Source organism: Lontra canadensis, unplaced genomic scaffold (assembly GCF_010015895.1).
Source record: "Lontra canadensis isolate GAN:19392208 unplaced genomic scaffold, GSC_riverotter_1.0 scaffold45, whole genome shotgun sequence".
NCBI classification, from domain to species: Eukaryota; Metazoa; Chordata; class Mammalia; order Carnivora; family Mustelidae; genus Lontra; species Lontra canadensis.
Genome location: NW_022631039.1, coordinates 6,263,428 through 6,289,448, shown reverse-complemented (window position 1 = coordinate 6,289,448; position 26,021 = coordinate 6,263,428). Strand labels below are relative to the sequence as shown.

At 49.1% G+C, this 26,021-nt stretch overlaps 1 protein-coding gene across 1 annotated transcript; it reads left to right on the top strand.

Annotated features, from left to right (window-relative positions):
• Positions 1-96: 96 nt before the first annotated feature.
• Positions 97-24,702, top strand: LOC116876357 (nuclear envelope pore membrane protein POM 121C-like). The gene is made up of 13 exons (XM_032872450.1): positions 97-611; positions 1,977-2,192; positions 2,499-2,657; positions 4,287-4,367; positions 5,808-5,979; positions 17,818-17,909; positions 18,715-18,788; positions 19,230-19,354; positions 19,481-19,583; positions 19,795-19,971; positions 20,888-22,513; positions 23,962-24,084; positions 24,490-24,702. The coding sequence occupies exons 1-13, from the start codon at positions 415-417 to the stop codon at positions 24,585-24,587; spliced, it is 3,243 nt and encodes a 1,080-aa protein (XP_032728341.1). The 5' UTR covers positions 97-414; the 3' UTR covers positions 24,588-24,702.
• Positions 24,703-26,021: the final 1,319 nt, after the last annotated feature.

Below are 26,021 nucleotides of genomic sequence, written 5' to 3'. Positions count from 1 at the left end.
GCTGGGATATTTAAGTCTTCTCCGCGGCGCGGAGCCGCGATGTCTCCGGCGGCTGCGGCGGCTGGCGGAGGCGAGCGGCGGCGGCCGATAGCGAGCGTCAGGGACGGCCGGGGCCGGGGCGGGGGCTGCGGGGGCCGGGGCGGGGCGGCGCTCCTCGGCCTGTCGCTGTTCGGCCTCGTGCTGTACCTGGTGCCGGCGGCGGCGGCGCTGGCCTGGCTGGCCGTGGGGGCCACCGCGGCCTGGTGGGGACTGAGCCGCGAGCCCCGCGGTTCGCGCGCCCTCTCGTCGCTCGTTCGGAACGCGCGGCGCCAGCGAACCCTGCACGCCTCGCCTCCAGCCAAGTCGGCGGTGAACGGAAATCTCCTAGAGCCGCGGACCCTCCTCGAAGGACCCGACCCCGCCGAACTGCTCCTCATGGGCAGTTACCTGGGCAAGCCCGGCCCCCCGCAGCCTGCCCCCGCCCCGGAGGCCAGGGACCTGCTGGAGAGGCCTGGCCGCCGCCGCACTCCCGCCCGCGCCGCGCCGCCCGCGCACTCGGCCCATCGTGTGCATCACGTTCACCCCTCTCTCCCCACTCCTCTTCTTCGATCCTCTAGGAGGCCTTCCCACCGGTAAGATCCGCTCAACTTCCCCACACCCTCCTCTCTCTCGACCGGCTTTGAATGGAGAGCTTGACTTTTAAATCCGATTTTCTCTTTCATCAAGTCAAAAGTGGATTCTGTGTCGCTTTGTCCTCTTGAAACACCTTGCTGTGTGTCAACCGTCCGCTGCCTTGGAATAAGTTGTGATGCCAGAGCCCTTCCCTTTTTTACAGTTTTTAAAACTGAATTTTAATACAGCCTTTCGAAAAAACACTTGATAAGCTACTAAAATGTCCCTACTTCTGGTGAAAATATCTTGATCTTTCTAGAGTAGTTATAATAGTATGTTTTGCTGTATTTTTTCTTTGAACCAATAAGAGCAATTAGGTCAGTTAGCCGAGCTCAAAGAGGTGTTGTGTTCTCAGGAGACCCCTCTTTAATAAAACTTGATTGATAAAGATCCAATTAAAAGGGCATTTCCATTTTGTCCCAGTAGCTGACCATTACAAGAGAATACAAAAGTTTGGTGAAAATATTAGATTATTGATTAGTACGTTTAGTTGAAAGATGAACTTAGGTGTCAAAATGTTTGACTTTCGGCGTTTATTGCTTGTGACTCTGCATAAAAGATTGAAAAGATCTACGAATTCTTGAAAAGTCCCTCCTTGCATGTCCTAACACACATTTTTCTTTCACTACACTTTTTTTTTTTCTCGTGTGGGCAGGGTTTTCAACTTTCCTCTCAATTGTTGAAGTCCATTGTAGGGACAGCTGCTGAGCAGCTGTCACTTTCCATCCTTACATGGAATGGGGGAACGTTGCCATAAAAATGCTGTGGTTTTTGTGGCTCAAAAAGCAGTTTAAAGGGGTGCCTGGATGGCTCAGTGGGTTAAGGGTTAAACCTCTGCCTTTGGCTCAGGTCATGATCTCAGGGTCCTGGGATCGAGCCCCACATCAGGCTCTCTGCTGGGCAGGAAGCCTGCTTCCCCCTCTCTCTCTGCCAGCCTCTCTGCCTACTTGTGATCTCTCTCTCTGTCAAATAAATAAAATCTTAAAAAAAAAAAAAAAACAGTTTAAGGGGCGCCTGGGTGGCTCAGTCAGTTGAGCATGCAGCTCTTGGTTTAGGCTCAGGTTGTGATTTCAGGTTTGTGAGAGGAAGTCCTGCATCAGGCTCTGTGCACTCAGGGCGGTCTGCTTGAGATTATCTCCTCCTCTTCTTCTGCCCCTCCCCAGCGTGTGCTCAATTTCTCTAAATAAATAAATCCTTTTTTTATTTTTTTAAGTGGTTTAAGCTCTCTGGAAGATAACTGAACCCACGTGATTCTCCAGTAATTTACATTTCTGCCATTCCTTCAAGCTTCTTTGGTTCTATAATATGTCTCCTGTTCTCCATAGGGATTGTGGGACTTTATCAAATCGCTTTATGATCACACCTCGAAGACGCTATCCAATCCAACAGGCCCAGTATTCCCTTCTGGGCGTACTTCCTACAGTGTGCTGGAATGGTTATCACAAGAAGACTGTGCTGTCTGCTCGTAATTCCAAAATGGTGTGCAGCCCAGTGACAGTGAGGATTGCTCCTCCGGATAGTAAATGGACTCGTTCACCATTGTAAGTGTTACTACTGGCAGACTAAACCCCTGTTTATTTTCACTTATTTTTCCACAGCTGTTCTCTGACAAAACAACTATAAAGCAAAAAAGGGAAGAAGTGCTTACTTGAATGAGAAATCCCTGACTCTAGTTCTTGAACAGCGTTTTATTTTGGCCTTAGATTGTAGCTGTAATTCTAAGAGCAGTTTCTGTCAGTGTATACTTTTCCTTATTAGTTAGCTTCTGATTTCCGGTGACTGAAGTCTGTGCTGTATGGCATAGTTATTAACATAGTTTAATGCCAGAATCTTGTTTTTCATTATAGACCAGAGCAGACAATCAACTCAACACTGTCCTCACCATCAAGTAATGCCCCAGACCCATGTGCGAAGGAGACCGTACTGAGTGCCCTCAAGGAGAGGAAGAAAAGGACCGTGGAGGAGGAAGACCAGATATTTTCTGATAGCCAGGAAAATAAAAGAAGGTAACAGGCCCCTCAGAGTACTCAACAGGCCTCTGACACAGACTCCTGTGATTTGTTGAAATACAGATCCTGCCCAAAAAGAAACAGAGGCCACACCTCCACATTTTGTGAGCCTCAGTAGGTGCCCTTCTTTGGATTCTATAGAAGAGCTTGGTAACAAGGGCTTGAATGCTGTTAACTTCCTAAGGTACAGGTTAAATGTTATAACATACCTTTCCCATGAGTACTAGAGATCAGGTGACAGCTATTAGCCATGTCAGCCTCATACTTTTGATACAAACGTGCTAAATTTTATTATTTCTTTTAGAGAGAATGCTAAAAATCTTCCCTTCACCAACTTATGTCGCTCAGTTATTTGGGTAACCATCATTCAGATGTCATAGTGGTGCCAAAGAAAGTGCTTGGGGAGGAAAATTCATGACTGGAATATGGTAGATTTATCAGTAATGAGAGTAAAACCAATTCCATTATTTGGTTTCTGATACTTTAATGAAAATGGCATAAGCAGTCTGTATCCTGGGGGCGGGGAGTGGAGGGGCAGTCACTAGGTGTGACACATAACTGCTTTCCAAGACTCAGTTAAGGGTTTCACTCATCTTTCAATTTGGCAGACTGAGCACCTGGTGTGTGCCTGGGCCTACTCAGTACTGTGGTTAGAGCAATGAGTAAGACAGAGTCCCTATGGGACTTGGATAATAAAATAAGGAATTCTAGATTGTACGTGTATAGAAGTAAAAAAAAAAGAAAAGAAGAAACACAACAGGACGATAAACAGACTAACGAGAGGGGGTTTCTTCGTGTACGTTGCTCCAGGAAGCACTCTGAGGAGACCATGGACTGCACACTCGTTAAATATAACCATTACCTAAACCAGACTGTTCATATCCTACCAAGTTGGCTCTCTTTGGTACTACCAATGCAGAGTTAGGTGGGGAGACATTAATAAATGGAAGTGTTTTTATGTGACACAGGAAGATCTAATGATGCGTACAGATGGTTTTTAAGTGAGCAGTGTGACCGATGTCCACAAGCTAAGCAGGGGTGGCCAGGAGCGGGGGATGTGGAGGTCGGAGAGGGAATCCTCGTCATTCTTACGGTCCAGATGAGTCTCTCATACTCTCCAAGGTTAAAATATTTCTTGACTCAGTGAGCCTGTAACTGAGGATTCTGTATCATTTCTCTCACACTTAGAGTAGGCAGTGATTACGAGAGTCATGCATAGGCCCTTATGTGTGATATGTGAAATTTTTCCCTAACAGATTTGCCATATTAACATCCAGAGCACTATGGGATGTGTGGGTTAGTCCCTAAAATGTTTCTGTTTTTTGTTTTTTATTTGTGGCTGGTAGGGTATTAAGTTTGTGATTGTAATACTTTGGAGAGAAGTTAGCAAATAAGACACCTGAATAAGTTCAAAAGGTCTTGAAGCATTTTTGTACTCATTATTATGAGGAGAGTCTTTTAGAATGAATCTACCTTTTAGAATCTTTAGGGTTTGAAGCAACCTTTTTCTTGTCTAGCCATTTCTACAGGCCACAGAAATACTTTAAGGCTCCAGGAGTATGAGAGCATGCTCTAAGAAAAAAAAAAGTCAGTTCATTTAATTGAGGGTTTTTTGATTTGTCACAGGCGCCATGATAGCAGTGGGAGTGGACATTCAGCATTTGAGCCCCTGGTGGCCAATGGAGTCCCTGCTTCTTTTGTGCCTAAGTAAGTGAGAATCGATCTGAATGAGGTAGATGGGGGAAGGGCATCGTGAGAGCTGTTGTCCTATAGATTTTCCTCTGTGTTTTTGCGTTGCTTTATTAGTCCAGGTTCAAATCTTTGACTTCAGAGAAGAACATTTTGAGTAATGTCCCACAATAACCATCTTCTAATTTCTTTTAATATTTTTTCATTATTACGGATAAAAATATGGTAAGGATAAGAGAATTTGTATATGTATTTAATAACTGTGTATAAAAACAGGTTTACGCGATAAAGTGCAGCAGTATGAAATGTAAGATAAATGTTAAGTTTGTACATTTGAGTTTAAATACATTTAGGGTTTGGATGAGAGGGAAAGTATCTTGGAAATCTGTGTAAAAAGACTTAAGGTAACTTACATGCTTATTGAGTCAGGAGTGTGCCGAAAGAGCTGGTGTGCTCCCAGCCTGTGCTGATAGCAGAACAAAGACTAGAATGGAGCAGGCGGGGGGTCCTTCTGTCCTCATTTGTGCTTGCATTGTCTGTGCAGTGTTGTGCTTGGTTCGATGGCCAGCACTGTAAGGGACAACAAACAACCTGACGTTCGTTCCGAGTGAAGCAATTGTAAGATGTTACAGGGTGGTGACCGTGTATGAGTGGGCTTGGAGGGTATAAAGTATTAACCCAAGAGAGAAAAGTCTCAAGGGGAATGAGGAAATGAGGGTGGGCGGGATAATGGTTACCAAAAACCAGAGGGCAGTTGCATGAAGAAAAGGCTAACATTTGTTCGATTGGGCTCCAAGTAGATCCATAGGTGGAAGTTAGAGGAAATACATTTTCATCCAATGTAAGTATCCGTGGTTGACATTCCTCACTGTAGGAGAAAGTGAGTTGTCTACATTGTAGCAAAGGTTGGATGACTTCTACAGGAAAGATTGTTTAGGTTGGAAGCTTAGAAAAAGTGGTTGGTTCCTCTTAACTTTGATTTTTTTAGTAGGTTTATTGAGGTACAATTGACATTATAAAAAACTGTGCCTTTTTAAAGTGTACAGTCTAAATAAGTTCTGACGTGTATACACCTGTTAAATCATTGCCATAGCAAAGGTAATAAACCTAACAGTCACCTTCAAAGTTGCCCCATGCCCCTTAGTAACACCTTCCTGCAGTCCTGCCCCTTGCCCCAGGCATCCACTGATGTGCTTTTTGTCACTGTAGATTAGTGTGAGGTTTTTTCTAGAATATTGTGTAAGTGGAGTCATGCATTTAATTTTTTAAATACATTTAAATATTTGGCTTTCCCTTCCTGACTTTGTCTGAGATATTTAGCTGAAGTGGTAGCAATAGCATTAAGAGCTTTATCCTTTTTAATTAAGTTTATTTAAGAAATATCTTGCGACCATGGATGAAGCCTTTAAAGAATGTTGCCTTAAATGACACACTCACTGTCTTTTTCTCTTTTGTCAGACCTGGCTCTCTGAAGAGAGGTCTTAATTCCCAGAGCTCCGATGACCACTTGAATAAGAGATCTCGCACCTCTTCTGTGAGCTCCTTGACGAGCACGTACACAGGTGGCATTCCTAGCTCCAGCCGCAATGCCATTACCAGTTCTTACAGTTCGACTCGAGGTTTCTCTCAGGTACGTTCTTCTTGTGACATGGGAGAAGGATGTTCCAAGCATTAACTGATGAGCCCTTGTTTACTAACCACGTTCCACCTGTCAGATACTGGGATGACCTCTGAGCTAACAGAAGATGCAAACCCTGGAGTGATAACTTAGATGCAGGGAATGGGATAGAAAGCCCAGAAAGTAAACCGGAGCAGATGGGGACAGCGGATACAAAACAGCCAGGATTGCAGATAAATGGTCAAAGAATGAGTAATTCAATAAATGGTATTAATTTGATTGAAAAGATAGATTCAGTCCGATTGCACTGGATCATAAAAAAAAATTCATCCTCTCGTCATTGAGAATTGAAAGTTTTTAAAATATTATAAATTTTTTAAAATTCTTTTTTAGAAAAAATGGCAGTTCTTTTCTTAGAGGACGCAGTATGGCGTAGGAACAAACAGAGCAAGCTTTGCTGCCGGACAGACTTGGTTTCAGATTTTGGCTTTGACACTTAGTAGCTTATAGGGCCTCGGGCTGGTAAATCACTTCGACTTTCCTCATTTCCCAAGGATTATTATAAAGATTGAAGGTAATGCTTGAAAAAATAGTCCTTATAATGCATGTTAGTAAGTGGTACCCTATATAGAGTAGCAAAGAAAAAAAAACGTTCACGGAGGAAGAGATTTGAGGGGAGAAAACTTGAGATAAGGTAATCCAGAAGGCTTTTACAATAACATGAACGAAAGATGAAGGGAACAACCACCACAGCAGGCAGACTGAGAATAATTCTGAAGGGCCCTAGGATTTTCAGAATGGTGAGCGAGTACTGGCTTCAACTTCAAGTCACCGGTCACATTAGCCCCTAACAAGAGTCAGCCTGACCTCTGAAGCTTTGAGGCCAGACACTGACTTCTCTGTAGTTACGAAGGTCCTAGATGGCGTTGTTTTCCAGAATAGGCTTTTTCTGTCGAAATTCCGTTTGGCGTTGTCCCCTTCGTGAGTGATTTTAGCTAGATCTTCTGGATGACCTCCGGCTTCTACATCTCCCTGGTTGTGGAGACGGCTTCTTCCCAAAACCTCTCACTGCGTCAGCTTCTGCTAGCTCCATACTCGTCTCCTCCTCAGCTCTCCACTTTCATGGAATTGAGGAGTTAGGCCTTGCTCTGGTTTAGGCTTTGGCTTAAGGCGATGGTGTGGCTGGTTTGATCTTCTCGCCAGACCACTCAGACTTTCTCCATGTCAATAATAAGGCCTTCTCACTTTCTTACCATTCATTGTGTTCATTAGGGTAGTACTTTCATTTCCTTCGAGAACTTTTCCTTTGTATTCACAGCCGGGCTGTTGGGTGCAAGAAGCCTGGCATTCAGCGTGTCTCAGCTTTTGATCTGCCTTCCTTACTAAGCTTGTTCATTTGTAGCTTTTGGTTTAAAGTGTGAGACATGCGACTCTTTCCTTCAGCTGAACAATTAAGAGGCGGCTGTAGGGTTGCTAACTGGTATAATTGCAGTACTGTAGTAGCTCGGCAAATATGGAAGCTGGGAGAGAGAGATACCACTGCCAGTTAATGGGACAGTCAGAGCACGCATACTTGTTTAAGTCAGCTGCCTTATAAGGGTGTGGTTTGTGGCTCCACCATCACAAAAGTAGCATCAAAGATCACATATCACGGTCACGAAGGGAGTAATGAAAAGTTGGAAATACCGCAACACGTAACCAAAATGTGAGATAGAGACGTGAAGTGAGCGAATGCTGTTAGGAAAATGGCACCAATAGACTTGGCTTGAAGTAGATTTGCTACAGACCCTCAGTTTGTTAAAAACAAAATTTGCAAAGTGCAGTAAAACTTGAAGTATCCCTGTGCTCATCAGTTCTTAAAAACATCGTTTTATTAGGTCAAATTTCAAGTGTACACAAAAGGAAAGGGAATCTAATGGATCTCCCTCTAGCTTCACTGGTTAGTTATCAGCATTTTGTCTGTCTTGTTCCCTCAGTCTGCCCCCACCCTGTGTTTGCCCTTGTGTTTTATAGTAAATTACAAACCTGTCATTTCACCTATAGTGACTTCAGTGTATTTTAAAACTTTTTGTAAACATTAATAACCAGGGTGGCATTATTCCCCTTAAACAATAGTAATTCCTTAATATTTATTTTTGGGGTTTTTCTTTTAATTCATTTGAGAGAGAGACAGTACTAGCAGGGGAGAAGCAGACTCCCTGCTGAGCTGCGAGTCCGACAGGGACTCGATCCCAGGACCCAGAGATTACAACCCTAGCCGAAGGCAGACGCCCAACCATCTGAGCCACCCAGGCACCCCTCCTCAATATTCGTTAATATCTCCCCGTATTCAGATTGCCTGTTATCCCAAATGATGTTATTATAGTTCCTTTGTTAGAGTGAGGGACCAAACATCAATTCTTTACATTTGGTTCCTATGTTTCTTAGACTCTTTTAATCTATAATGCTACTATTTTTTTCTTCCTTTGAAAAAACTGGATCATTCTGTAAAATTTCCCACATTCTAGATTAAGTTTCCATCGTTATGGCATCATTTTAACATGTACACAATCACATATGTTCCATATAAATGGGAAGTTCAGTCCTGAGGCTTGATTAGGTTCAAGTTCAGTTATTTTGCCAGAACATCGCATACCTATGATTGCATCACACCAGGAGCACGTGAGGTCTGGCTGCCTCCATTTTGTGAGGTTGGTAATGATCCCTGGGCTCAGCAGTTTGAGTCAGATTCTTCTGTTTTAATTTTTATTTTGTTTTAATTGTTTTAACTTTTTTTTTTTTAGGTTTTATTTATTCATTTGACAGAGATCACAAGCAGGCAGAGAGGCTGGGAGAGAGAAAGAGGGAAGCAGGTTCCCTGCTGAGCAGAGACCGATGCGGGGCTCGATCCCAGGACCCTGGGATCATGACCTGAGCCGAAGGCAGAGGCTTTAACCCACTGAGCCACCCAGGCGCCCCAGTTTTTCTGTTTTTTATCTAATGATTTTTAGCAGCCATTTATCATCTTTCTAGGTCCATGGTTTTACTGGGTTACAAAATGGTAATAATCTATCCTGTCATTTCCTCTGCATTTATTAACTGAAACTCTATGCAGAAGAATGTGCCCTACCTGTGGGAGTGACTAGATAACGAGAAGGCGCTGATGCCAGAGCCAACTCCGGAAGTGACCAGTGAGGTTTTTGCTGTTGTGATTATCTTTAAGAACCTCTGAATTTGTATAGACCTGTCACTTTGAGGCACAAAGTTTTCTACCTTTGGCAGGTGGGAGCCCTCTAAAATTGGCTCCTGTATCCTTTTGTTTTGACCCCAGTAGTTTTTGATAAATAACTTTGTTGCTCTTTAGCTTTAAAAAAAAAAAATTTATCTTACACATTTCCAACTGAAATTGAAGGTGGTTATTTGTTCAAGTGACCTTGGTTTTTTCAACTGGAATGATCCTTATAGACTACAGTGAATTCTAGGGAGTTAAGATTACACACATCTCTAGAAAGCGAAAACTCTCTAGTTATTAATTCGTATTGATATTTCAAGTTTAGATTTAGGATACAGAAGTTTTTACATAATTTCTTTTGATTTTACATTTTTGGGTTTTTTTTTAAAGATTTTTATTTATTTGACAGAGAGATCACAAGTAGGCAGAGAGGCAGGCAGAGAGAGAGGAGGAAGAGAGCAGAGAGCCTGATGTGGGGCTCCATCCCAGGACCCTGAGATCATGACCTGAGCCGAAGGCAGAGGTTTAACCCACTGAACCACACAGGCGCCCCTACATTTTTGTTTTAAGATTTCATTTCTTTCAGAGAAAGTTCCAGCAGGGGAAGGGGCAGAGGGAGAGAGAGAATCTTGAGTAGACACTGCACTGAATGCAAAGCCCGATGTGGAGCTCGATCTCACCACCCCGAAATCATGACCTGTGCTGAAATCGAGAGCCATACACTTAACCAACGGAACCATCCTGGTGCCCCTCGTTTTTAGGTATTCTTACACAAAAAGTGTTGCTTCATAATCACTTATTTGACTGGTCCCAGTAAACACAATTTGAAAATAATGGTATCAATGCATCATAAACAGTAAAATTACGAATCGGCTTAAGAATTATTTTTTGAGGACACCTGTGTGGGTCAGTCGTTAAGCGTCTGCCTTCGGCTCAGGTCATGATCCTAGGGTCCTGGGATCAAGGCCCACATTGGGCTCCCTGCTTGGCAGGAAGCCTGTTTCTCCCTCTCCCACTCCCCATGCTTGTGTTCCTCCTCTCTCTCTCTCTCTCTCTGTGAAATAAATAAATAGAATTTTTTTTTAAAGGAATTATTTTTGATACAGTCAAAATAACGTGTTTTAGGGTAACGTGAATTCAGTGTTCTCAGTTGGGTATACCACCAACTTGGTATACAGTAAGATTTATCTGTCCAGTATATTTTAATGTTTCGGGGTTTTCTTTTTCTTTAAATAGTTTGTTTTTAAGTATGTAAAATAAAATACTTTAATTGTTCCAAAGAAAAGGGGTGCATGGCTGCTTTGGTCGGTGTATAATGTGGTGAGTGTATAATAGTGTATAATAGGGTGAGTTCCAAGCCCACACTGGGTGTAGAGATTACTTTAAAATAAAATCTGTTAAAAAGAAAAATTGTATAACTAAAACCGTAAAAAAAAAAAGTTGTTCTGGGGCACCTGGATGGCTTGGTTGGATAAGCACCTGACTTGATGTCAGCTGGTCTTGATCTGAGGGTTGTGACTTTAAGCCCCACTTTGGGCTCCCTGCCCGGCATGGAGCCTCCGTTTAAAAAAAATAAGAATAAGTAATGTAAGTGAACAAATGTAAATGAATATAAGTAAAATGAAAATTGTTCCAAAGAACATACGAGAAAACAAAATAGAGAAGTCCACAATTTCAGCCTCTCTCTACTCCACGTTGTTCCCTTCCTATTTTTAATTACTTTTTTTCTTAAAACTCTATACAAATCCATGTCTGTGTGAGGCAGCAATTACGTACAAGTTTGAGGCTCGCTTCATCTTTTCTGTACAGTAACTGCAGTTACTCCTGTCCTCGTTGATCAACACTGGGCTCTTTTCGTTTTCTGCTGTGACATCATCCTGCAGGGAATGCTTTAATTCCTATCTTTTCCCTCTATGGCCATTACACTTCTTGGATAGATTGCCTGGAATACAGATTTCCCAGGCCAGCAGTTAGATGCATATACGGTTTAGCTAGATACTGTTAAATTCCCCTCCTTAGAGGACGTACCTTTAGCATTCCCGTTAGCATTGTACGAGTGACCACCGCCACACCAGTAGATCAGGTTGTCATAGCTTTGGGTTTTTACCAGCTAGGTGAGGAACTGTGTGTGTGTGTAAGATTTTATTTGTTTATTTGGAGAGCATGTGCATGCGGGAATGGGGAGCAGAGGGGGGAGAGAGAAAATCTCAAGCAGACTCTGGCAAGCACAGAGCCTGACACAGGGCAGGATTCCACAACCTGAGCTTAAATCGAGTCGGACGTTTAAGCCACTGAGCCCCCCAGGCGCCCCATATTTGTGTCTCTTCAGAGTGAGTTGGGGCCGATTTTCATATATTCGAGAAACATATTGCAAATGAACTAAAGATTTAAATGTAAAGTAAAAACCATAAAAGTAGCAAAAACAGGCTTCTCGTGCATTGCTGATGGGAGTGTCCATTCGTACAGTCCCCTGGAGAGCAGTGTGGCAGTAAGTACCAGTATTAGCGATGCATGTGCCCTTTTACCCCGCAGGTCTGCTCCTTAGGAATTAATTCTGTACATATCCTCAGAAGCATACACGAGGATGTTGGCTGTAACATTTTAATAGTAGAAACTCGGAAACAATGTAAATGCACCTTTTCAGGGGGCTGGTCCACAGTATTTCTGTAAGTTGCAGTACTGTGTAACTGTCAGAATAAATAACTTGATAGAGCCAAAGCAGGGTGCAGAGCTGTGTGTATAGTGTCCTCTGGTACTTGTGCTGCCAGGTTTCTTTGATTTTTTAATGTGCATAGAGTAATTTTGATAGATTTTATTAGAAACCGGGAATAAGGTTTGAGGTTGAGGTAGGAGGGAAGCCTTTTACTGTGTACTCTGCTTGTTGGAATTTATGACATGTGTTGCAGCTGGTACCTTTCCTGATTTCAAAAAGTTTGTAAGTATAGATGGCTGTTAAGTAAAATAACATTCCCCTGTCCTGGCTGTCCCAGTCTCTACCATAGGTACCTGTTGTTGACATTCATACTAGGTTTGTGAACACAGATAATACACAGAATTTTTGGTGTGTGTTACACAAATGGGGTCAGCACATACATGCTTTTTTGTCTCTTTTTTTAATCGTATATTGCATAGCATTTTGTGTCAGATCTATAGTTTTTGTTTTTAATTAGAGTATAATGTAGAAAAATAAATAGCTAAAGTGTGCATCTCCATGTAACTACCACCCAGGTCAAGTAATAAATAATTTTTAACACCCAGAAGCCCCCCTCATACCTACTCCTTCTTGAGTAGTAGCACTGATTTTTTTTTACTATTATTATTTATTTTATTTATTTATTTTTTAAGATTTTATTTATTTATCTGACAGAGAGAGATCACAAGTAGGCAGAGAGGGGGAAGCAGGCTCCCCGCTGAGCAGAGAGCCTGATGCGGGGCTTGATCCCAAGACCCTGAGATCATGACCCAAGCTGAAGGCAGAGGCTTAACCCACTGAGCCACCCAGGCACCCCTCATCTGTATATTCTTTTTTTTTTTTTTTTTTTTTTTTTTTTTTTTTTTAATTTTATTTATTTGAGAGAGAGTGCACACATGAGAGGGGTGAGGGTCAGAGGGAGAAGCAGACTCCCCATGGAGCAGGGAGCCCAGTGCAGGACTCAATCCCAGGACTCCGGGATCATGACCTGAGCTGAAGGGAGTGGCTCAACCAACTGAGCCACCCAGGCGCCCGTATATATTTTAGGCTATTTGTATGTACGTCATGTTGTCTACAATGACAGCTCTTTTTTCTCACTGTTCTCATATTGTTTTATGCCTTACTGTATTTGGTTAAGATCTGAAGTATGATGTTGAATAGAAGTGATCACAAACATGTTTGTTTTCCTTGATCTCAGAGGGAGTGTTCTCCACATTTCCTGTTATATATACTGTTTGATATAGGATTCTTATGGTTGGATTTTTTGTTGTTGTTTTTTTAAGATTTAGAGAGAGTACATGGGCTAGGGGTGGAGGGAGGGAGAGAGAGTCTCAAGTACACTCCAACCTGAGCACGGAGCCCAACATGGGGCTCGATCCCACAACCCTGAGATCACAACCTGCACCAAAACCAAGAGTCAGCCACTTAACTGACTGTACCATCAGGTGCCCTGATGTAGATTTTGGGTAGATATTCTTTATTGGATTAAGGAAATTCCTTTTTCAAGGTTGTGTCATCAGATAACCAATTTTAGGAGTCACTCTATTACATGTTTTTCTATATATTTAATTTCTGCCCTTCTACATACTATTTCCTTCTTTTTTTAATTTTATTTTTTTAAGTAGGCTCCATCACCAGCATGGAGCTGTGGGGCTTGAACTTATGACACGGAGATTGAGACCTGAACTTGAAATCAAGAGTCAGGTGCTTAACCAAGTGAGCTACCCAAGCAGTCCTTTTTTTTTTTTTTTTTCTCTTTTTTTAAGATTTTATTTATTTGTCAGATAGAAAGAGAGCATAAGGAGGGAGAACAGCAGGTAGAGGAAGAAGCCGACTCCCTGCTGAGCAAGGAGCCTGATACAACACTTGATCCTGGGACGGTAGGATCATGAGCTGAGCTGAAGGCAGATGCTTAACTGACTGAGCCAACCAGGCATCCCTCTTTCTGATTCTTTTATCCAGATTCTTAGATCACTGGGTTTTTTTCAGCCTTTTCCCTTTTCTAACACACACACACACACACACACACACACACACACACATATATATCTTAAAGGTTATACATTTTTTATAAGCCTTAGCTACATCCCCGTCTTGAACTAGAAGTATTTTTCAGTTTCATTCAGATCAAATACTTTCTGATTTCCATAGGAGTACATTGCTTAATTTCAAAACAGTTAATTGTTTCGTTATCTTTCTGTTACTGGTTTTTAGTTAAATTCCACTAGTTCACAGGACGTGCTTCTATCAGTCCTTGAAATAGATTTGCTCTATCACCCAGAACATGTTCGCTTTTGGTATGTGTTTCAACTTCACTTGAGAAAAAAATTTTCATGAAGTGCTCACCTAACAGTTAATATGCCTTATATTCCTTGGGGTTTGTCATGTGGCTTAAGGTCTTTTGACCGTTTTGAGGTCATTTTCTCTTCAGATGTTGCCCTGTTTTCTCCCGTCTTTCAATGTTCCAGTACATGTTAATCCTTTTCCTTTTGTCCTATGTCTGTCTGTGTTTCCCCTCATTTTGTACCCGCCCCCCAGTTCTTCCGTTGTCTAGTCTACCAATTTCCTTTAGCTCTGTGCTATTTCAGCCTACCCATTGCATTCTTAAATCATTATTGTTATCCTCCTTATAGTTTCCCATTTGTCTGCCAGGATTCTCCATATTGTTATTTAAATCATTATAATAACAGTTCTAAAGTCTTATTCAGTAATTCCGATATTTGAATCTTCTGTGTCTTCTGATGTGTGCTTTCTTCTTCTGGGTTATTGGTTAAATGTTACTTTCTTATATATTTGGTTTTTGTTGCTGCTGTATTCCTCTGTCAGACATTGGGGGAAAAAAATGCGATGATGACTTGAAGCTCTGAATGATGGTATCTTTCTCCAGAGAGGTTTTGCTTTTTTATCTTGCCTCTGGCAATAGCTAGGATAGGAGCCAATGACTTCTGTGTGGGAGGACTTGACCTGATTCTGAGTTGGCTGTCAGTTCTGGTGAGGGCTGGTTCATTTCTGATTTCCCCTCTGTCCCTGTTCGGAGCCTTGAGGATCCCAACCAGAAGCTTTAGGTCATGTTAAGGCCCCTGTACTTTGGAAAGCCCTGAGTTCATTTTTGTCTTTGCAACCACGTGAGACTGCCAGAAGCTTCTCTCAGCCTCTCAACTGCAGCTTCTCCTTTTGGAATTGGCGGTTACCGGGAGAGGAAAAGGGGACCTAAACGTGGGGGCTCAGCCCTTTGGCTCCTCTTCTCTTGTCTCCACAATGTCCCTCTGGCCTGGTAGCTCTTCCCTGGCACTGCCCCTCTTTCACACGTGTGGGCTGCTTCTTCCCCAGTGTTTGTTGCTTGTCCCCAGCGGGAATGTTGCTCTAGAAGGACACGGCTGTTGCCTGAAAGAGGGTCAGGGTTTGTGATAAGCGCCCTCACTGACGGTGGAGCCTGTGACCTCCCGTAGGAAATGCAGCTCCGATACTGACTGCTGTTCAGTGTTCTCAGGAGTTTCCAGTTCCCTGTTCACGTGTGGTATTTGCATATATGATAAGTTCCCAGAGTAGGTTTTAGGAGAGGAGATGAAGTAATATGAAAGTTCTTCATGTTAAAGCTTCTCTTTGAAAAAAACGTGTTGGCGTGTAGCAATTATCTCCAGTAATCAGCAAAGACGACAGCCTTTACATTCGGCGCAGGTGGTAGCAGAGATCTTTGACTCGCGTGTTCTCCCAGCAGAACGCTAGGAAATAGCCGGATCTATGGCTGCCCGAGCTAGGAGCTCTGGCTTCGAAATTGTAAAATCAGTGCACGTGTTAAATGGGAACCAGTTACAGTGGGAGTGAGCTGGCCTCTGACCTCTATGTGCATGGCACTGATCTCTCCGTGTGTCTAATGAGACTCGTCATTTTCCAAAGTCGGAATAGTTCTTTCGCCTCCAGCGCGTCAGACCCCCAGCTCGGCGCTCTGTGTCCCCAGTTGCTCCTTCACATGTTCTCTGTATCAGCCAGACCAGGACATTTGTCCTCTTCTGGGAGCACCTGACCCCTTCCTGGAGCCTTCCCTTCCTCGTTCTTTTCCTGCTGTGGGGTGATGGGTCTGTCCCATCGCAGGCCCATGCAGCTTGTCTTTCTTCGGGTGCTGTTTGGGGAGTCGTGAAAGGCTCCTTGACGTCCCCTTCCTCCTCTACTGATTCTCTAACCAGCACTGCATCGTCTCTCCCCCGGGCTCCTGTGTAGACACCTCTGTTCCCTTTTGGTTGATCACGGTCAGCTTGTGAACTCTCCTGTCCCTTCTCCACCTTGCCGTTTCCTGGTAACGGAGCGCGCTTGCTCATCTTCCGTTGTCAGGTGTAAAGTACAGAACCTCTCTGAAGTGGGAACTCGGCTAATTAAAAAGTGAATCACAGTGCGGAACTAAGTTGACTGCTACATACATTGATTGACTCTTTTTTTTTTTTTAATGACTTGTTCTATCTCTTGCTTACTTTTCACTTGGTAATGTTCCTTATACTTCCATGGACTTGCAGGACTCCTGTGTTTACAGTAAAGATGGTGACTTGCTGAAATCATTTGCCTTTTAATTTTATGGTTTCTGTTTGGTTCGGGGATGTTTTATTTCCTGCCCACATAGGTTTTTCTGTTTTATGGGAATGTTAGTGTGGTTGAAAATTGAGATGGTACAAAGGGTATACAGTAGAGTGTCCTTGCTACCTGCCAGTACTTTTACAGAGAGGGGTTTTGGTTTTTGTTTAGATTTATTCATTTTAGAGTGCACGTGCAAGGGAGCGGGGGGCAGGGGAGAGACTCTCAGGCAGACGCCCCACAGAGCACGGGACTCCGTCTCACAACCCTGAAATCATGAGAGCCAAAACAGAGCTGGACACTCAGCCAACTGAGCCACCCAGCTGCCCCTTACATGATGTCACTGTTATGGAGTAAAGAAATCACCAGAAGTTGGGGCACCTGGGTGGCTCAGTGGGTTAAGCCGCTGCCTTCAGCTCAGGTCATGATCTCAGGGTCCTGGGATCGAGTCCCGCATCGGGCTCTCTGCTCAGCAAGAAGCCTGCTTGCTTCCCTCTCTCTCTCTGCCTGACTCTCCGTCTACTTGGGATCTCTGTCTGTCAAATAAATAAATAAAATCTTTAAAAAAAAAAAAAAAAGAAAAGAAATCACCAGAAGCTCCTCAGTGAGGAAAATGTCTATAGTGCTAGTTCCGTGCTGCTGTGATGAGGCTAGACAGAGAGCTGCGTGCGGGTGCTTGGGTGCTTCCTGTCGGTTACTTTGCCGCGAGGCTGCTTTGCAGGAGGGGAGGGAGGATGGGAACAGACCGTCTTTGTTATCAGGGGACTGCCTGGTACAAGAGACAGCATGTCTGAACCGTTGTCATGTAACCGTAAGCATCACAGATGCTGCAAAAGTCATACATGTCTTGGTAGCACATTTTTTAAAAAAATAAAGTTGGAGTAAAACTGAAAATTTAACCGAAGCAGGACTAGATTATGGGCCTGTCTTCGCTGTGATAGGGTTTTGGGCGGAGGTTTGGAAAAGTTTCTTAAGTTTTATCATTTCTGAGATACTGTAAACTTGCATGCGTCATGGCGCTAAACCATGACCGAGTGTAACGTTCCGCTTTCTAGAGTGTGCGGAAAGTACGCTCCCCGCTTACACGCCGACTGCCGAGCTTTCCCGTACTCGTTCACATTATTTCCCCCGTAGTTATTACTGGCAGTTAACTTTCCTTCACAAATGCTGTTTTTTGGGGTTTTTTTCCTAGGATTTTATTTTTGAGTAATCTCTGTACCCAACATGGGGCTTGACCCCACAACCCCAAGGTTGAGAGTCACACTGTCTGCCGCCTGAGCCAGTCAGGCACCCCGTAGAGAAATGTGTAAGTCGCTGAAAAGGAGACTTGATAGGCAGAGTTACATCGTCCTTAGGCCCAGTCGTGTCACTGTGTACCTTTCAGCTTTGGAAGAGAAGTGGGCCCGGCTCATCTCCGTTATCTAGCCCCGCCTCGTCCCGCTCCCAGACACCGGAGAGGCCAGCAAAGAAAATAAGGTAAGGAGTCCTGACTCGCAGAAAGGAGGGGCACGTGCTTGGCTCTTGGGCTTCCTGCAGCTGTGAGTTGGAGAACCACGTTGCCGTCTAGAAGGACGGTGGGAAATACCTGCCTGAGTGGCTCTCGGTCTGCGGTTTTCCCTGCTGGCCCCCAGGCTCTTCCCCACCCCGCGGCCCGAGCAGCCCGGCTGCGCAGGGAGGCCACAGCGAGCACAGGGAGCAGAGTTACGTCAGGGGCAGGGGAGGCCACGTTCCAGATTGCAGCTGACCCTCTAGGCACCAAAAGTCAACTAGAATGCTGCTCTTGGGGTCAGATAGGTGACATCTCTCAGGGCTTGGTAGGTTTAAGTAAAGTTTTAAAGGTTGCTGCATTGTGCCTGCTCTAACAGGTTTCTCTGTGGCATCCATGAACTGGTTCCCTTTGGCTTCTAGGAATTCTCTTTTGATTTCTTAAATTTTTTGTCTTGGCATACTGTGATCTTAAATTATGATGGCCTGGACTTTGGCTTGTTGGTAGCTAGGAGGGTGTAAGAAGTTACCCAGTAGTCTGTGGGGAGGAGTTTTTTGGGGTTTTTTTTAAGATTTTACTTTTGTTTATTTTGAGAGAGCGAGAGAGAGATCACAAGCAGGGGGTTGGGGAGAGGGAAAAGCAGGCTGCCTGCTGAGCAGAGGGCCCGATGCAGGGCTCCATCTCAAGACCCTGGGATCATGATCCGAGCGTCATAAGATGCTTAACTAACTGAGCCACCCAGGTGCCCAAGTCAGGAGGTGTTTCTAAGCGCACTGGTGCCTCTTCTGCCTGCAGAGAAGACGAGCTTTCTCATCGCTCCAGTTCCTCAACTCCGTTGGCAGCAGACAAGGAGGCCCAGGGAGAAAGAGGTAGGTTGAGAAGCGTGTGAGAGCGGCTCGCGGTGGGAGTATTTCTGAAGCTGTGCAGACCCGCCGCCTGTCCGAAAACACAGGATGAGCATCGCTGCATGTAGGGCCTGGTAGGCACAGAGCAAAAAGAGCCCGTCTTGTAGTCTGTGGCACGGGCAGGTCTCCATCGCAGCCCGGCGTGACGGTGGGCTGGCGGTCAGCAGAGGTGCAGCAGTCTGCAGGCGGCGTAGGTAGTGCCCATCCGGTAGTAAGCACTTGTGTGCCTGTGCTTGGGGCCCTCCCGTCTGAAATAATGTTGGAACAGTACCCAAGACCCCAACCATGGAAGGTAGGACCTTTCAGAGGTACCCAGTGAAGTTGCCGTGTGAAAAACCAGGTGGGCAGACAAACCTGCCATTTCTGGAGAAGAGGAAGAACACGAGTCCCCGTTTGTTTCTTCAGCTGCAGATTTGACCACGTGGAAAGCACAGAACTCGTGGAGCTCCCCGCCCACGCCTGGCGGCTCAGGGCAGCGCAGGCGGAAGGTTCAGCTGCTGCCCCCGCGGCGAGGGGCCCGGCTGGCGCTGGTAGGGCTCTGCTCTGTCCGTCCACACCTGCCCTCCCCAGCGCCGCGATCGCAAGCTCTAGGAGGCCGGGTGCAGGCTTCCTCCAGCTTCTCTGGCTGACAGGCCTCTCGTCTTTCTCTCTGGCAGCCCCCTCCTCCCCAGCTTGGCTACTCCATCACCGCCGAAGACCTCGATCTGGAAAAGAGAGCTTCGCTGCGGTGGTTTAACAAGGCCTTGGCGGAAGGGACCGGTAAGGAAGAGCAACCAGCTCCGCGCTCCAGAGGGGTTTTATTTGGATCCTTCTCATCTGAGAAATCCTTTTGGGTCCTCAGGAGAACTGTGAGCACCAGCACTGGAGAGGGATTTCCAGATAAGCAGATGCTGAGACCCCGAACGCCCCGTGCTCCGTGGTGTACCCCTGGGAGAAAATTGCCAAACGCGGTCTTTCTTCCTTCCTTTAGATGCTGCCTCGAACTGTGTCACCGAGAAGCCCCCTACCACTCAGCCTTCTCTGACGTTTACCCTGCCCGCTGCTGGGACCGCCGCCGCCCCAGCCCCCGCCCCCGCCCCAAGCACGAACCCGCTGCTGGAGAGCTTGAAGAAGATGCAGAGTTCCGCCAGCCTGCCGTCTTCCCCGGGTGAGTGGGCGAGCCCCCTCTGCCACACAGGACACAGCTAGGTTTCACTCGAAGCAGAAGTCGCACGCCCGCCAGCCCCCCGGAAACCTGGGGGAGCTTGAGCCTGTGTGGCTCACCCATCCCGAGCTGGTGCGCACCCAAGAGCTTCTGAAGTCTGTGATCGGCAGGCTCGCGGGAAGGGGGCTGCCGTGCTTCAAGCTGGGGTCAGTGGCCTTGTTTTGGCTGTCACGGGGTTCATGTGGCTCGTGATTTGAAATTCTTCGCTTGCTGAGCTGCTCTGAGCCTTGCTGTCGTCTTCCGTAATATGCGGCTAACCGTAATATGCGGCTAACGGCTTGCAAGGCGCGAGCCTCTTTGAAATGGAAATGGGCTCACACGGTTAGGGGCCTTTCAGACCACAGGCATGAGAGGACACAGTCCTTTTCACTCGAGGTGTCCAGGGGTCGGTCACGGCACCGCATGTGCCCACGCTCCTCTGGGCGCACTTGGGCACGCAGCGGGCTGTACCAGGCCTTGGCCTCTCCCCGAGCTCCGCGGCAGGGGCTCTCCATCCACAGCTACGTGCTCCGCATCCCGCCTGCCGTGGGCAAATGCGGTAAACCGTTCTCAGGCGAGTAAGGGATTTCACTGGACTTGAGTCTGGGTGTTTGGATTTTCCATAGAGTTCACACATCAATTCTCCATTTAAGCCAAATTGTATTTTCCCAGTAGCTTACGATCTGTGAAGGGTAGAAAGAGTGAACAGCACCTTAATTTTAGGGTGTGGGTACTTGAAGGGTTTGTGGTATAGAGGGAGTCACATCCGCAGACTGACTTGGCAGCCCTCGCCTGGCCCCCAGCCCCGGGCACAGAAGCCCCGAGTGCCGGCCCGTCGTGGTATTCAGGACGCACGTTCTCCGTCCTCTCTTCTTCCCAGAGTCCACGGCAGCGGCGGCCACTGCGGCCCCTTCGCCTCCGAAGACACCCAGCCTTCTGGCCCCTCTTGGCTCTCCACAGTCAGGGCCCCTTCCAGGCACCTCCTCAGACGCCAAATCTGCAGTCAGTTTCTTGGGGCTGACACCTGCTGCGTCCCAGATACCAGCCACCGACACCACCGTGTCCTCTCCGGCTCCTCAGGCTGAGACGTCCGCCGCGTCCCCAGCCCCGGCTGCCCCGTCCCCCAGCCCCAAGCCAAGTCTTCTGCTGGGGATGCTGAGTGCCGCACCTGCTGACCCCCCCGTGTCGACAGCCCCCAGCGTGTCCTCAGCATCCCCCATGTTCAAGCCCATCTTTGTGGTCCCGCCAAAAAGCGAGAACGAGGACCCCTTGCTGTCCAGCCGCTCCAAGGTCGCCACCACGGCACCTTCCGGCTCTGCCCTCCCTGCCCCTGCCAGCAGCCCTCAGCCCACGTTCAAGCCTATCTTTGGCAGCATGGGGTCCCCTACGTCTGCGCCCTTGTCCGCTCCCTTCTCCTTCAGTCAGACCGCTGCCCCGGCCACTGCCGGCAACGTTCCTCTCTTTGCCGGCCAGGCCGGTGCCGCCTCAGCCGCGGCTCCTGCGAGCACAGCCAGCACATCGGCCGACTCCGCTTCGAAGCCCGTGTTCAGCTTTGGCGTGAGCAGCGTGACCAGCACCACCACCTCCGCTGCCCCACCTTTCCTCTTTGGGGCCCCCCCCGCCTCCGGGGCCAGCTTTACCCCAGCCACGGGCTCCATCTTCCAGTTCGGCAAGCCGCCCGCCGCGCCCACGTCCACGGCCGTCGCCACGTTTGGCCAGTCCCTGCCCGGAGCCGTGCGGACCGCTGCCAGCAGCAGCAGCGGCGGCGCCTCCTGCCTCAGCGGCTTTGGCAGCGGCCTCAGCACGCCCGCCCCCGCCACCAGCAGCCCGCCGGCGCCGACCTTTACCACCACCGCCGCCGCCCCGGCCTTCCACATTCCCTTCGGCTCAAGCACCAAGCCTGCGCTGCCTTCGTACCCGGGCGCCAACCCCCAACCCGCATTCGGGGCCGCCGACGGGCAGCCACAGGGGGCCACCAAGCCCGCCCTCGGCCCCAGCTTCGGCAGCTCTTTCACTTTCGGGAACTCCGCAGCCGCGACCCCGGCGCCCGGCCCGGCGCAGCCTGCCTTTGGCGGCGCCGCACCATCCAGTTTCGGCAGCTTGAAGCCCGCCGCCTCCGCCTTCGGCACCCCCGCCGGCACCCAGCCTGCCTTCGGCGGCAGCGCGCCTGTGTTCTCCTTCGGGGTGGCCACCACCTCCGGCTTTGGGGCCGCGACCCAGACCACCAGCAGCGGGACCAGTAGCTCCATGTTTGGCGGCACGACGCCATCGCCCTTCACGTTTGGAGGATCTGCCGGCCCGGCCGGCAGCGGGGGCTTTGGGATCCACGTGGCCACCCCGGGCACCTCCGGAGCGTTCAGCTTTGGCACGGGACAGAGCGGGACCACCAGCGGCACGACCCCTTTCGGAGGAGGCTTGAGTCAGAGCACGTTGGGCGGACCCAGTCAGAGCACACCCTTTGCCTTCAATGTGGGCAGCACCCCTGAGAGCAAACCTGTGTTCGGAGGTAAGATCGGGAATGGCCTTGGTCGGCCGCAGCAGGCGCCGACCTAAGTGCCGGGATTAGTTTCCTAACTTAGAGAGCTTCCCGGTCTGGCCGGGACGAGGCTGGTGGTCAGTGGTTAAATACAAGTTCAGGGAGCAGGAGGCGTCAGGTAGAAGGCAGGGCGTCATGAGTGGCTGTGGAGGGGCTTTTCAGGTAGTCAAGGGGGGCAGGCTCTTCTGAGGAAATTTAAGCCAAGTCTATATCTGGGTTGTGCACAAGGGTTGGGAGTGTGGGTGGGTATGTGTGTGTGGGAGAGTGCTTTTGGGGCACAGGGGAGGCAGTGCAAAGGCCCAGAAGCAGGAGCAAGCTCCGTTCATTCAGGAACACAGAAAAACAAAGTGTGGCTCAAGGATCTGAAAATGGAAATGATCCAAAATGCTGTGGGGAGGCAGGCGGAGTTGAAGGTCATTCAGGGCCAGAGTTAAATTTGGATTTTAAGTAGGAAGGGAGGTCCTTGTAGAATTTAAGGAGAAGAATGAAGGGATTGTATCTGCCCTGCAGAAGGTGACTTACAAGTTCTTGGCCTGATGGTTTCTATTCTCAAATGAGAATAGAATGGAGAGGGCCACAGGGACTGGACTGGGGAGCTGTGGGTACAGGGAGGGCCTCTCGAAGTGGTTGAGAGAGTGGGAACAAGCACATAATGAGATTCTGGTAGAATTGCCAGGAAGCTCTAGAGCACCGGAGAACTGGGTTTATGAATTTGAGGTGAGGCCAGCCCACACTGCTAGGTCATTCCTCAGCAGCGTTCACACGTGAGCACACAGGGCAGGGGAGACCCCGCCTGTGTCTGCTTTAGTAGGTTCCCGCAGCAAGGACACGGGGGCACGCTGGGACGGGAGGGCTCCGTGACCTGGGGGCCCTCTGGGAACTTGGAGGGCCCCTGATGGTTGGCAGGGGTGACTGGGACGGCGCAGGGGTGGAGGCAGACAGGGAGATGGCAAGGTCAGGAGTGAGGAGGCCCGCCCTCCTCTGAGGGCTGTCGGGAGGCAGCGGCGGGACTGGACAAGGCCAGAGGCAGTCTGGTGTGGCTGTGGGAAGGCGAGGGGACCCACGGGTGGGGGGCTCAGGTTTCTGGAGGGAGGGGAAACCGGGAGAGGCGGCAGAACTCAGTGGTGTCGGAGGGAAGTAACCTGGTCAGGCTGGAAGGCGGGGGTCTGCTGAGCGTCCCTCCTGTGCTCTGCCGGTCGCGGGAATGCGGAAAGAAAGATTCTGCTCCTTAGGCCAGAAGGCAGCACTGCGGGGCTGTAGCGGGTGGGGAGGGCAGCAGTTCCCAGCACTGAGGTGAGCCCGCACGGGGGTCCAGGGCCGAGGTGCCCTGTGGGGACGGCGCCCGGGCTTCAGTACCCAGTGCGGACGCCTCTGTGCACCGGCCTAGGTGCTAGTTTCCTGTGATCTCTCTGTTCTAGGCACCTCTACACCTACCTTTGGTCAGAACACCCCTGCCTCTGGGGTGGGCACATCGGGCAGTGGTCTCTCCTTTGGGGCATCCTCAACACCCAACCAAGGCTTTGTTGGCGTCGGACCTTTCGGTAAGCGGCAGGTCTCCTCGCCGGTGTGACCTGCTTCTCCGGCGAGGGAGGGGTGCTTGATAGGTTTCTGGCTCTGGGGGCCCTTGGGAAAGGTCAGGCCCGAAAGCACAGGAAAGATGTGGCCTGGCTTGAAGGCCAGCATAGCCCAAGAAGGGAGTTGGAGGGAATGTTCCAGACCACCGGAAAGCCGGGTAAAAATGCCTTCCTGCTCGCTTGCAGGTGATCTGGGATTCTGCGTTTTTCCTAGTGCTTCCCCACGCTCCCGTTCCCCCAGCAACTGGACATGGTTTGGGGAGGCGCAGCCTAGTACCCAGCCTTCTGCTGGCCTAGCCTTGCGGAGACGGGGTGCCCGGGGAAGTGCCTCAGGCAGCAGCTGCCTGATGAGACCTTGTTGCATCTTTCCAGGCTCGGCGGCCCCTTCCTTTTCCATTGGTGCAGGATCCAAGACTCCCGGGGCGCGGCAGCGGCTGCAGGCCCGCAGGCAGCACACCCGCAAGAAGTAGCCTTTGTCCCGTTCTGTCCCCCTCCCCGCCCAAACGTGGACCTCAGCCCCTGCTGGGAGGAGCCTCTGACCCTTGTAGTGCCGTAGAGCAACCTCCGCCGCCCCCACCTTCGGCCTCCGCCAGGGAGGCAGCGGCAGCCCTGGTGGCCGCGCCCGCTCCTCGAGGGGGAAGCCTCGGGCCTCTGAGGGCGGGGGCACAGGGCAGCTCCAGCGAGGCTGGAGAGCGGGCGAGGGCATCTGTACATACGTCCCCTCCTTTCCTGACTCTTCTGCGGCGGACGCGCGTCGTCAGGCGGCCTCCCTCCTGCTCCCCGGAGGGCCAGCTCGGGGCGGGGGTGTCGCGGGCACAGCGCTTGCCCGCGTCACTGCTGGGCAGCGGGGGACCAGGGTCGGGGAGCCGGGTCAGCCCCGCAGCTTTTCCGTGCTTGGCTTGCCTGTAAACAGTGGTCGTCCCCGAGTCCCGTTAGGGGACCGTGCTTCCCCACTTCTCGCTGCTCTGTCCCTCCCCGGGTCCCTGTTAGGTGACCCCGACCCCGAGTTTGGCTTTGCCTTGGAGAGCCCGGCGGGCGCTGCTCCCGCTCTTGCGCGTCCTGCCGAGTCCGCGTCCGCGTGTGGTCCCCCGCCCTCTGCCAGTTTGGCCCCGAAAGCTTGGTGGCTCGAGACTGTTAGCCCGGCAGTGCAAGGGCAGACCCCTCGCGCCGGGGAAGCGGGGCGAGCGGGCAGGACGGCCCTCGTTGCCCCCCTGCCCGCGCCCGCCTCCCCTCCCCCGGGCCGTATGTTTAAAGCCTCGTCCCGTGTTCGTCTGTTGCTCGCGGCGGTTACTCTTTGAATCGAGTTTGGAGGAAGAATCGAACCGTGTGCGTGGCGGCATGTTGGCAGTGCCGGACTCCGCTGTGTCGCGCTTCTGGGGCGTCGCTCGTCGAGCGTGCAGAGTAGCGCCACTTCACGCTACACGCGCCCACGCCGGGGTTTCCCGATGGTGTTTTCGACTTTAAGGGCTGGTAGCCCAAGAGGATGGGGCTGAGGGGAAGCAGAGACCTCTTCCCCCTGCGGTTTCCCTCCCCCCCGCCCCCGCCCCCCCCCACCCCTGCCGTGAGCTAGACCCACCCCGGGACGTGGTAGAAACCAAAACTAAGGAACCACACTTCAAATTCAGGTTCCCCCTCCCCTTCACCTCTGCTTCCTTCGCCCCCAGATTACATCCCCTGGGCCCAAGAGCCTCGCTGCCATGCCCGTCCTCTTTGGGAGAAGTATGAATGCGTGTGTCTAAATTAAAGAAAAAATATTTAAACATTTTTTAACAAAATAAAAATTTATTTTTGTATTTAAGCTAAATTGCCTTTTAAATTCCTTCAAGCTTGGTTCACTGAGGTGGTTACGTATAAACGCTATCGACTAGGAGTTAGCTGTAGAGTTCAGTTCGCCTGCGCCAGAG

Coding starts and splice junctions, on each gene's coding strand:
- LOC116876357 (XM_032872450.1), top strand. CDS start 415: ATGGGCAGTTACCTGGGCAAGCCCGGCCCCCCGCAGCCTGCCCCCGCC. Junction 17,910..18,714: donor AGGCCAGCAAAGAAAATAAG/GTAAGGAGTCCT, acceptor TTCTGCCTGCAG/AGAAGACGAGCTTTCTCATC. Junction 22,514..23,961: donor GAGCAAACCTGTGTTCGGAG/GTAAGATCGGGA, acceptor TCTCTGTTCTAG/GCACCTCTACACCTACCTTT.